This window comes from Amblyomma mixtum, chromosome 2, assembly GCF_055824585.1.
Source record: "Amblyomma mixtum isolate Tamu chromosome 2, ASM5582458v1, whole genome shotgun sequence".
Lineage (NCBI taxonomy): Eukaryota > Metazoa > Arthropoda > Arachnida > Ixodida > Ixodidae > Amblyomma > Amblyomma mixtum.
In genome coordinates this window covers 81,099,617-81,110,049 of record NC_143013.1, presented here as the reverse complement: position 1 = coordinate 81,110,049, position 10,433 = coordinate 81,099,617, and the positions used below count along the sequence as shown (strand labels likewise).

Sequence of the window (10,433 nt, the reverse complement as noted above, 5' to 3'; positions counted from 1 at the left end):
CACCATAACCGCTGAGCCACCGCGGCGGCTGTAAAAAATTTAGGAGACTCGCCCTATGTTTGTAGTAAGTTTATGATAAGCCCTGTTAATGTACTATAGAAGCCACTTGATTTTAAGAGCATTTCATGAAATAAAAATTACCTGCTTTATTGACTGGCAGTGGCTGCATTTCACATTGAATTAAAATGCAAATATTGTCACATATTAAGGTCTCTGTGTATGTTCAAAGAGCCTGAGATGGTCAAGTTAATTCATTCTGACAAGTGTTCAATAAAAATTTACAAGATGCGCACTGCCTCCAAAAGTGTGAACAGGGGTGTCTGTAGTGTGCCAGCACGTAGTTCTGTAGGAATCTCGGGTGGATTGGACTCGAGCAGTGCTTCCACACAGTAATGACTCTAGTTCATGCCTCATGACCATGAAAGGTGGCTCAGATACCACTGTCCATCGCCATTCAGTTCCGTTTGCACGCTGTCTAGCTATCGTGCGAGGTAAAGTGCACTTGTCAGTGAGTCTACTGGTCCATGCACTAGTTGGACCAAACCTGCCTACCACTCGGTGGGGAGTAAAACACGTATGCTTCTAGATGTGAGAGCGTGTTAACCTTTTTGCTTGCCAATGTTTCAAAATTGGAACATATGAAACTTCATTTTTTATTTCCCTTCAAAATACACCCCTCTTTGAAATTTTTGTTTTCGCATACTGCATGATTATCGTTTACAACATCACAACTAAAATATTTATTGTAGACTTATTTAAAGACTTCGAATTATTACTTGAACATGGACTTATTTTGGGCCTTGTCACAGCCGCCTAGTATTCGAGCCGTTTCACAGGAAAAAAAAGATGTTGAAATGAATGAAACAGAAGAAAAATAATCGCAAATAGCTGGTGATTCGTTAAAGAAAAATAAAGAGCTAAAGCCTCTGTGTTTTGCATTGGCAAAGAGTTTTATGCTAATGTACCTTTTTTTTGGAACACTGGTGTTAGGCAGTAGCAGAACTCAAAGACGGCTGATACTCCTACCTTAACTCCTCCCTTAGAGTGCCATACTACCCTGGCTGGCATAAATGGTGTCCCGTTCTGTCTAATAAATGTGCGGCCACAGGTTTGCAGATGCTATTGGGCAGCGTATATGTGGGCAGCGTCCCAAGCGTAAGCTATGCATGTGGGATCAGCCGCATGCCTTCTAGCTTTTGCTTCCTGCGGCTATGTGCAGCGTCCGAGAAGTGCTTCGAAGCAAGTTGCTTCGAAGCGCCTGTGAACAGATGCATGGACCGGGCATCGGGGGATGTGCATTTCATTACTGTGCTGTAAAACCATTGCTCAAGAAATGCTTTGCTACTTAACACAGCTTCTGAAGCGCTGACTGCGCTTGAGGTCGCGCAGTGAAAGAAGACATTATTCCAGCCTATTGTGGTTTTCTCTTTATTTGTCTCTATATATAATTTGAGAAGATGTTGCAGGTAGCTGCAGGTGGTGTGGGGGTGGTGGTGGTGTAACACGTTTATTAAAACCGCCTTTATGTTAGGCGTTTAACAGGTCCTGGGCTAAGGTATGCAGCTGTAAGGTACTCTTAAAAAGCAAGAAGAAGAAATTTGCACTGCACAGGCCATAAACGGCATTTTTGGACTGCATTAGCAATCTGTATAAGGGAAATGCCAGTGGTCCAAAAATAGAATATGTAAACAAAAATGCATGCTTAGTCATTGAAATTATGGCAACTTTTTTTTTTTTTTTTTTCATGGTTATTTTAGAAAGCATATGAGTCAACAGGAGAAAAAACCGCAGGTGGTCTAATTCGGAGCCTTCCTCTACTGTTTGCCTCCCCCTCTCTCCCCGTCATTTTGGCATGTTGTGAATTTATCGCGCCTCTCCTTTAGTAACCTACCCCTCGGGCTCTTCCGAAAGTTCTGGCAGCAGTTCTGGAAAGCGTGGGAATCAGTTAACCACTCAGAAGTTCCGGTAGCTCCGCCAGGTGGCTCGACAGGCGAAGAAGCACCGGAAGCGAGTGTTTCGAGAGTTTTTGTGTTCTTTGTTTTAGTTGATTGTTTCTCTTGTGGTGGAAAGCGGTTTGAGTTCAGCGTCGTCGTTTGTCGATATGCCGATTCCCGTTTGTGTTGGATGTGCTGCGTGAATAGACTCATGATATACCTGCAGTCATGTCATTTTTGCATTTCCTGGCATTTCCTCTCCCGGGAAGTGAGGATCAACTGAACGAAAGGTATGTTGTGGTCGAAATCTGGCGCAGTACACTTGGGGAAGTTAGGCTTAAAGCTTGTGCGTCTGTCGTTTCGTTCTAGAATTAACCGCAGGCATTGAAGGAAAGAAATGTACGACAACCTCTGTGTGGACAATTTAAGCGTTCCCACTAGCTGAACATTTTAATCCGTTTTGATTACAGACGGACTTTGCCGACCTGACTGTTGGACGTACGCGAGTCGTGAGAAGCGAACGTTCGCTCTAGTTCTTAGCTGCGAGTTTATGATTTGGATCGCGTTTCGTGCCCTCGTTTTCGTTCGTGCTTTACCTAATAGCTTTCTGCACTCCTAGTGAAGTGCTAGGGATGACCAACGTATCGATGGATAATGCGCATTAGCCTAACTAAAACAGGTGCTGATGCGATCCGAACACACCTGAAGGCGCGTGAGCACGTTCGGTGAAATAGATCGCCGAATTTCGTTGTTTTCGACATCACATCACTCATTTTTCGGCCAGCAACTCCAGCCCGTAATCAAGGTTGGGTGTAATAATCGAAAATTTGCCTACCCTACTGTGTCCGGCGACCTAAATCGTGGTGCTCTTATGTAATTCTGTTCCAAGTGGTGCTCTGCTCTGCACGTGATGAATCGAACTTGTCATCTTGCTGCGTGCGATCCGCAAGTAATGAGGCAGAAGTAACATTATGTTACACTGAAATTTCAAATTGTCAGCGACCTCGTGATTTCGTGCTTCTGTGGTAACGCCGTTAACGGTGTTTCACGATGTGGGGTGTGTTTTTATGACATTCTTTCTACAAACGTGAGCTGGCGTTTCTAAAGCGCTTGCACGATGCTTTTAGAGCGAATCTTTAAAGCAGGTAGAGGTTCTTACGGAAAATTATTGCGCCCAAAGCTGTCTTCCACCTGTCAGAACAAAGCCGCAAGCCTCGGGCCCTCAGCATTGCGGATTCGCTAAGATCTCGTTCGTATTTGTCTGGTGGCACACTACTTCAGCACTCTAGACAAGTCTGGTCACATCTCAACAGTGTTAGTAGTTTACAAGCAGCATATGCGTCCTTTTGTATGCGTTATTTGTGTGTGTATATATGTGTAAATTTTTTTTTCCAGGTTAAGGGAAGTTGGTGAAAAGCTACGCAGTGGATATTCACCTCCTGCTGTTGTTAACAACTTCAGAAATTCTAATGTTATCCAATGTGTTGTTGGACCGTCACACATAGCATTCCTTTTTGAGGTGAGACTGCTGTTGCTAATTTTGGGAAAATTGACGTGCCTTTTTTTTTTGCTTGACCCGAATGATTGAATTAGTTGTGCGTCGTTAATAAGGACACTTCGGTTCCCAAGCAAAACTGTTCATAAACTGAGTGGTCCGTATTAACGAATTGTGCAGAAATAAAGTCGGAGGGGACACTTAAAGGTACAGCAAGAGTATTCTGGAAAACTTCCGTTTTCACTTTTATTTTTTTATTTACATGAATGAATAGGAGGTATTCACATGACGTCATCTGCAAGGGGCGCTAGCGGCCGGCGCGGCATTCGCCATGTTGGTGGTCGCGCGCGCGGCCGCCACAGCCAGCCGCAGCGTTAAATAGCCGGTGATGTGTGAAATGTGAGTGTATTTCGCGTCTCGCCATAGATAATTACTGTCCGGCTCATAACACTGCGTTACTGAGAGGGTGTTCCGTGAACTGCGCGAAGCACAAAAGAGCGGCCACGCTCAAAAGGTTCCACTTTGTGAAAAGGTTGGCGTGTAAGAAAGAGGAGGCGCCGGCGCAGTGTACAGGACTGCTGCCGCGCGTTGAATTCACCAGTATCGAGGCCCACCTTGTGCACGGCTTAAGGTTGCTGGCAGGCCAAGGAATTAAAGCATACAAACCTATGAGAGGGTGCAATTACTTGACAAGCGGGTGAGTCCAAGAGCCGTGCTGAGGGTGCCGACGTCCGCGGTGCCGACGGCCGAAGTGCCGTTTTTGAAGAGGTGAGTAATTCGAAGGGTCTGTTCACTTAGCTGTAGCTTGACTTGTCATCTCTATCTGCTGAAAGTGACGTGTTACTACTGAATCTAGCGGAATGGCTGCACACTGCGTTGCTGCGAAAGCGCGAGACATCGTCTTGTGCTAACGAAGCAGCGCTGCGTAGCTACAATCAAAACTGCAAAACATTCTCGCTGTGTCTGCCGTTCGTGCTGCGAGCGCATGGCAGTATTTGTTTCAACGTTCTGTCGTGTGAATAAAGCAGCTATGACGCTTTGCCTTTCTGCTGAAAGACCGTCTGAGAAGCGTCAGCAGTTCGCGGGCTACAGGCGCTTGAATTATCAATTTCTGTGGCGGCAGTTTTGTAATTTCGGTAATTAATCGTGCTGTATATCCACGATGTGCCCTGCATGCATGGCTCGCTGACAGTTATCAACTGATATTAAAAGCTGCAAGTCGTGTAGTACATTCTTGCGTGCAGCTCAGCCAGCCAGTTTTGCTGCCGAGTTGAGGCAGCTCGGTTATATCACGGCGCAGAAGAATTCTGCTGCAAAATTCATGCACAGTACGCGCTTCACAAAGATAAGTGGTCGCTGACGTATTCAACAACATACAAATATGTTACGGATCACTAACAGTTCAGGCCGGGCACCTCACGGCGCACCGTGACCATGCGCGAGCTGGCCTGAAACGACCGCAAACATGGCGCGCTTGCCGCGACGACGCTCGCGCCGTCTGGTGGCGCGGCCTCAGTGAATACCTCCTATAGTCTGTTGCAAACAACATAACCACAAATTAAGTCCACGGAAATAAAAATACCCGAGGACTCTTGTCTCATGTCTGTCCCACTCTCCAGTTTTGCGATCCCGCGACATCCATAGACCTACACTTTTTTTGTGATCTGTGGGATGCCATCGCGTTTTACAAGCAAACAACTCATTTTCAAAGATCACTCTGCGTGTTGCTGCGTATTACTCCGTCGATTGCTCACAACAGCTTAATGGGGTGATGCCCATATATGCAGAATTGATCGTCATCTACTTTCTTCCTTTCTTTTATTGATGTCCATTTTACATAATGGAGGAGGCCGAAATAAAAGCTGCTACAGTACAGCTTAAGAGGCCCTCGACCCCCTTTACAAGTGGCAGCGCAGAGAAGCACAACTTACGAAACACAACACACACAGGTCACGTGTCCCGGAAAAACAATCATCCTGATATACATAGGAGATAAGACAGAACATCCAGATATACATAGGAGATAAGATAGAAAAGAACTGTTGCAACACACTATATAATCGGTCTAAACCACATAAACTCAAGAAAGTTTTAAAATTTGAGGGGCTCATATTTTTGGTATTGATGCCATTTTCATTAAGGAAATTTAATAGGCGCTGTAAATTGTTCTCAAGCATTTGTTTACTGTAAGTTGTCGTGTGTGTTTTAACCTCCCACTCTTCAGAACGGCGCGCACTGTAAGCGGGTACGCTTAAACATAAATCAGCGACGTCAAGTAATATAGAATTATGTTTCTTTATACCGGAATAGAATCCGCACAGGAGTCGATACATGTAAATATCTCGATTTTTTTTTACGGTGTATCTCTCAAAGAGAGGGTCACTATGTTCAGTTTAGGATGCACTGGCAATAATGCGTGAAGCCCTTTTCTGCACGGTGAAAATGTTATGATTTGAAGATTGAGGTGTTGTACCCCATGCCAAAAAGCCATAATTAATGTGCGAGGCAAACAGCGCATTATATAGTAGTAGTTTAACAGAAGTAGGAAATGTATATCTATTGTGATTTAACATACCAACTGTAGTGCTGAGCTTCCTCAAGACTAAATTTGTGTGGTCATCCCGTTGTAAGTGGTTCGAGAAGGTTACACCGAGAATTTTTAATGTATTGACGACCTCAATATGCAGAGACTCATAGACTCACATTCATAGATCCCTGCTAGTCCTCATACCACTCCTGGTGCAGTGGTTAAGCGATTCGCCACTGCCTTGCAATGCCAGGTGCTGCCACCGGTGTGGCTTGTGCAACCATTCATTAATTTATCTGCCACCTGCCATGGTGCACAGTGTGCTCACAATCTGGTGGGTAGATTGCGATGACGCCACAAGGTTATGCAATCTAGGTGGCCCACCTGCTTCCTAGGTTGCTGGGGATTTTTGCTCAATGTCAGCGACGCCGGTGGTGATGCTAGATTTCCTGCGTCACGAGTTCCTTAATGCCATCATGTTAAAAACGTTGAAAACACTTCCTGATTAAGGTATGTTTCTGTGCATACTGACCGTCAGTGAAGAGGGAATTAAATTCTTGAAAGCTCGCAAGTGCATTATCCTAGTAGTCATCATCTTTGAAATGTGCTTAGTATGGGTCACCTAGTGGTCCGTGAGAGGTGTGATGGCACCTCGTGGCTTGATGGCGGATCACCTACTACGGTTTTTTACATCCTATGCACCACTAGTACATACCTCCACTCAGTTGGCCCTCAACGTAGCAGAAGCTGCACAGAGCGCATTCTTGGCAACCATTCATGAAATACGACAGAAGGTAAGGCGCGTCGACCAGTCAGGTTGTCAGTATGAAACAGGAAACGACAAAAAAAAAAAAGGCAATTGCTCAAACATTTGCACTTTCGCATTGCCTTTCGTTGGTTTCCCACACCCATAATACAGGAACCGTAATATCTCTTTAGGGCAGGTGAGGTTTGTTTTCATCATGGCACATACCACTGCGACAAAAATATATGGCCCCAAATTAGTTATGTGCATTTTCACCCTGTGCATTGTCTGGACAGCGAGTTTTCATATTAACGAGGCATAAATGCATTGAAAAAGTTTGGTCCCCGGAAAAATTTCCGTAATGTGTGTTGTCCATATTAAAGGGGTGCAATTGTGTGTCTGGAAATTATTCTTTTTGTCCGATCATCTTTATCTGAGCCGCCGCGGTGGCTCAGCGGCTATGGTGCTCGGCTGCTGACCCAAAAGACGCGGGTTCGATCCCGGCCGCGGCGGCTAGAATTTCTTTGGAGGAGAAATTCTAGAGGCCCGTGTACTGTGCGATGTCAGTGCACGTTAAAGAACCCCAGGTGGTCGAAATTTCCGGAGCCCTCCACTACGGCGTCTCTCATAGCCTTAGTCGCTTTGGGACGTTAAACCCCATAAACCAAACCAAACCATCTTTATCTGGTCACTGCGGCCTTTTCTCTGTTTTTGCTGCTGCTTTAAAGGTTTTCTCAGAGTTTGACTTTGTTTTATTGCAGGATGGCAAAGTCTGCAGAGTTGCATTCTCAGTTCTGACAGACCGGCTGGACCTAAGTAAAAATGAAATATCAAAAGTGTAAGTACTGCTTCTTTTTTTAGAACGCAGCTCTTAAGCGCCTGTTCGTGGGTTGAGCTGCGTCACCTCCGTTGGTGTAACTGACCCATACTGTAAATAAATAAATCAATAAATAAAAATAACCTTTGCTGCGACTGGGATTCCAACCCGTGGCGCCGCAAACAGGCAGCTTTGCTGGCCACTGCACGAGAGCACTAGGCTGTTGCTGCAGCCGATCAACCAATCAGTCTCGCACTGTGCATTGCATGTCGTTGTATTTTTCAACTAATACTGCTATTGGACTAATATGCACATTCTCGGGCGCTGTGCATTGCATATCCTTGTCTTCATTAACCAATACTATTATCGAACTAATATCGTTGCCAGACGTGCCGACGACCCAGCAAAGCAAAACAATGAGCCTACAGAGGCTGAGAGCACCAGGCTATCGCCGCAGCCGATCATGCCTCACATTAAACTGCAACACACTCGTTCTGCATTGTACAATCGTCGTCGTCTTCTACTAATACTGCGGTCAAACTAATATACAAATTGGCGCACACTGTGCATTGCACCTCATCTTCATCAACAAATACTAAACAAGGCAAAAACAATGAGCCTGCAGAGCCCGAGACACCTACAGAGCTATGCTCAAATTTTGCATTAGGGAGTATTGTAATCATCCTTAGAATTTTTTGCTTGTTTACTTGGAAAAGAAGTTTCTGGGCTGCTTGCTGCACGGTCGTGGCTAAATTGAATTTGTGTGCACGGTGCTGAAAGTTTTTTTTTTTTTACAAGTGGGGCAGCTCGCTGTCTACCTCAGCAAAATTTATTGTGTGTTGAACTCCAAAAAGCCCCTGAAAGGCTGCGTGTTCCAACACAAGATCACGATCAAAACAATGTATAATGCAATGACGGTTTCTATATGGTGCTCAGTTTGTGTGACTATTATCATCAGAGAAGTTTGCTTGGGTTATTGTAATGTCTAGCAGTTGTTTCAGTGAACCTAATGAACAAGACAGGTGGGTACCATTCGCTGTCTTGGAAACTGAAGACCGTACTCTGCATGGCAATCTAGCTATGATGAAGTTGAACATTAATGCGGCGTTGCTGTTGTAACTACACACTGCTGGTGGAAAAAAAAACATGTTGCATGTCTGCTGTGATTTTCGTTGTGCGGAAAACGGGTATCCAATTTGACTAGAATCTGCACAATGTTTTTTGTTTACTTGAGCAAGGGAACCCAAGTGTGCACATTATCTTCCATATCCTTGCCATTATGTTTGAGCATTACCTCCAACTATGAAAGGAAAGGCAGTGTATTGAGAATGTCACTCAATAGGGGATATTCAAAATTCTGCAAGTGTGCTTTACCGCATAACAATGTTGCCCAAAACAAGATGGCTGACCGCGCGTTTCCAGCTGAAACAAAGCAAGAAGGACTAGTTTTTTGTTTGGTTCTTCCAAAATACGTTTCTTACATTCTATCCACATCTTTAGCATCTGTCCTGTAGCCCACGTAGTTTCTATATAGCGAAGTCGGCCATCTTGTTTTTGGCAGCATAGTTATGTGGGAAAGCGCACTTGCGGAATTTTGAATATCCTCTATTCAAGCACCTGCAACAGGTGAGCTGAGAAGATACAAAATGCGGCATTCCTTGGCCGAGAAGTGCAGCTGCAAGGTATTTGACTAAAAGTGACTGTCTTCATTGAAATAGCAGCTATTGATTTGCAAGGTTGCATTTTCAGTTTTCACGGATGTATTTTTAGACGGTGGTCATGCTATCAGCACTCTAGTTGTGCAGAGCTGCAAAGTTGCTTAAATCAGCCGATGGGGATTAAACAAACCAAGGGGTGCTTCCAGGCTTCTCTCCAGTGCTGCATCCCATCACCATTCCCGGCTCAACCTCAAGGGGAGTGGGGGAGCTGGCGGTGCTTCCGGTGGGGGCTCTGGAGCAGCTGCCCCCTCTGGCTCCGCCTCCTCCTCGGGCGCCTCCGGATCGAGGTCTGCGGCCCGGTCACGAGGGCGCATCCTGCGCTCGACTGCATCACGTGGTCGGGGTTCAGGGGTCATCATGGGGTCGCGCCCTGTAGTTCCCGCTCCTTACGTGCCCGAGGAGCTTGTCTCACAGGTGAGCCCCACTTTGCTGGACTAGTCGTTTGTGCTAATGCTGTGAACGGTGGCTCAGCGGTTATGGTGCTCGGCTGCTGACCCAAAAGACGCGAGTTCGATCCCGGCCGCTGCGGCTAGAATTTCTTTGGAGGAGAAATTCTAGAGGCCCGTGCACTGTGCGATGTCAGTGCACGTTAAAGAACCCCAGGTGGTCGATATTTCCGGAGCCCTCCACTACGGTGTCTCTCATAGCCTTAGTCGCTTTGGGACGTTAAACCCCATAAACCAACCAAACCATCATGGGGAGGCTCATATGCCAGTAGGATCTTCTCTCTGGCTCGCACTCAGCACACTTCGGAGCCAGCCAGAGACACAAAGTAAAAGACTAATTATAAACAACGCACCTCGTGTGCTGTGTGCACAGGAGGCTTTATCTTGCTACTTTCAATTTAAAAAATGCGTGCTTGGCTTCGCTTGCGAAATCTGCGCAGCCTTCGTGCTTAGCATTGGCCACAGCTGGAAAATCTCACTGAGCTAATATATTCCAGTAGAGGCATGTTAGTCTTTAAAACTAGATAGCAGCTTCTGTGATGCTGCTCTGCGTGTCTATGTGGACTAGTTTAGTGGAAGGTTTTTTGCTTACACCAGCCATGACAGAGTACATGGGCAAGGTGCTCGTGTAATGTGCGATGTCAGTTGTCGAAATGAATCTGGAGCGCTCCACTATGGCATATCTCGTATAGCCCGTGCTACTTTGGGATGTACTATACTATTACTATACTATACTATACTATTACTATAC

General features: G+C 45.6%; 1 protein-coding gene across 10 annotated transcripts in view; it reads left to right on the top strand.

Annotated features, from left to right (window-relative positions):
• Positions 1-2,035: 2,035 nt before the first annotated feature.
• hyd (E3 ubiquitin-protein ligase hyd) overlaps positions 2,036-10,433 on the top strand; it is a 79,953-nt gene continuing 71,555 nt past the window's right edge. For 9 of the 10 annotated variants that reach the window (XM_089571996.1, XM_089572002.1, XM_089572000.1 and 6 more), the window contains exons 1-4: positions 2,036-2,224; positions 3,330-3,453; positions 7,463-7,539; positions 9,383-9,650. In XM_089571996.1, coding sequence (XP_089428122.1) covers positions 2,163-2,224; positions 3,330-3,453; positions 7,463-7,539; positions 9,383-9,650 — 531 coding nt within the window. In that variant the 5' untranslated portion in view covers positions 2,036-2,162. The remainder of the gene's footprint in view (positions 2,225-3,329; positions 3,454-7,462; positions 7,540-9,382; positions 9,651-10,433) is intronic. The other variant, XM_089572003.1, reaches the window with a different exon arrangement.